The following is a 529-nucleotide window of genomic DNA, read 5'->3' as shown; positions in this document are numbered from 1 at the left end:
TTACTGTCATATCAAATTGCTGTTAATAAAAAAATAAAAGACTTATCATACATGTTGGAAAAAATATTTCATTTGCAGAGAGTACATCTAGATATTCAAGTAGGGGAACATGCAATCGATTATGCCAATGTAGCACAGAAGGAAAAGTTATCAGAGCTCCAACTTAGAATACGTCAGCTCTTAGATCAAGTTGGACAAATAACCAAGGAGCAAAACTATCAGAGGGTACAAAGCAAAATGCATAATTTCTGTATAAGGCAACATCTCGAGTATCGTAAAAAAAAGCATTATGACCAAGTCATTATATGTAAAAAATATATGTTTTCAGTATCGAGAAGAGCGGTTTAGGCAAACGTCCGAAAGCACTCATCGCCGTGTATTCTGGTGGTCTCTGACTCAGACGGTAATAGTTCTGATTATGGGTGCATGGCAAATGAAACATCTTAAGAGTTTCTTCGAGGCAAAGAAATTAGTTTAAGTATTACGATGAAAAATGCGGTCTTGAGATTTTAGCCGCGTATCGCTGATA

General features: G+C 35.9%; 1 protein-coding gene across 1 annotated transcript; it reads left to right on the top strand.

Annotated features, from left to right (window-relative positions):
* The first annotated feature begins 36 nt into the window (after positions 1–36).
* Positions 37–523, top strand: LOC105460412 (transmembrane emp24 domain-containing protein eca-like). Its single transcript, XM_011706854.1, has 2 exons — positions 37–225; positions 329–523. The coding sequence occupies exons 1-2, from the start codon at positions 52–54 to the stop codon at positions 476–478; spliced, it is 324 nt and encodes a 107-aa protein (XP_011705156.1). The 5' UTR covers positions 37–51; the 3' UTR covers positions 479–523.
* Positions 524–529: the final 6 nt, after the last annotated feature.

This window comes from Wasmannia auropunctata, unplaced genomic scaffold, assembly GCF_000956235.1.
Source record: "Wasmannia auropunctata unplaced genomic scaffold, wasmannia.A_1.0 LD322441.1, whole genome shotgun sequence".
NCBI lineage: Eukaryota > Metazoa > Arthropoda > Insecta > Hymenoptera > Formicidae > Wasmannia > Wasmannia auropunctata.
The sequence above is the reverse complement of the archived record's forward strand: the minus strand, read 5'-3'. Positions and strand labels throughout refer to the sequence as shown.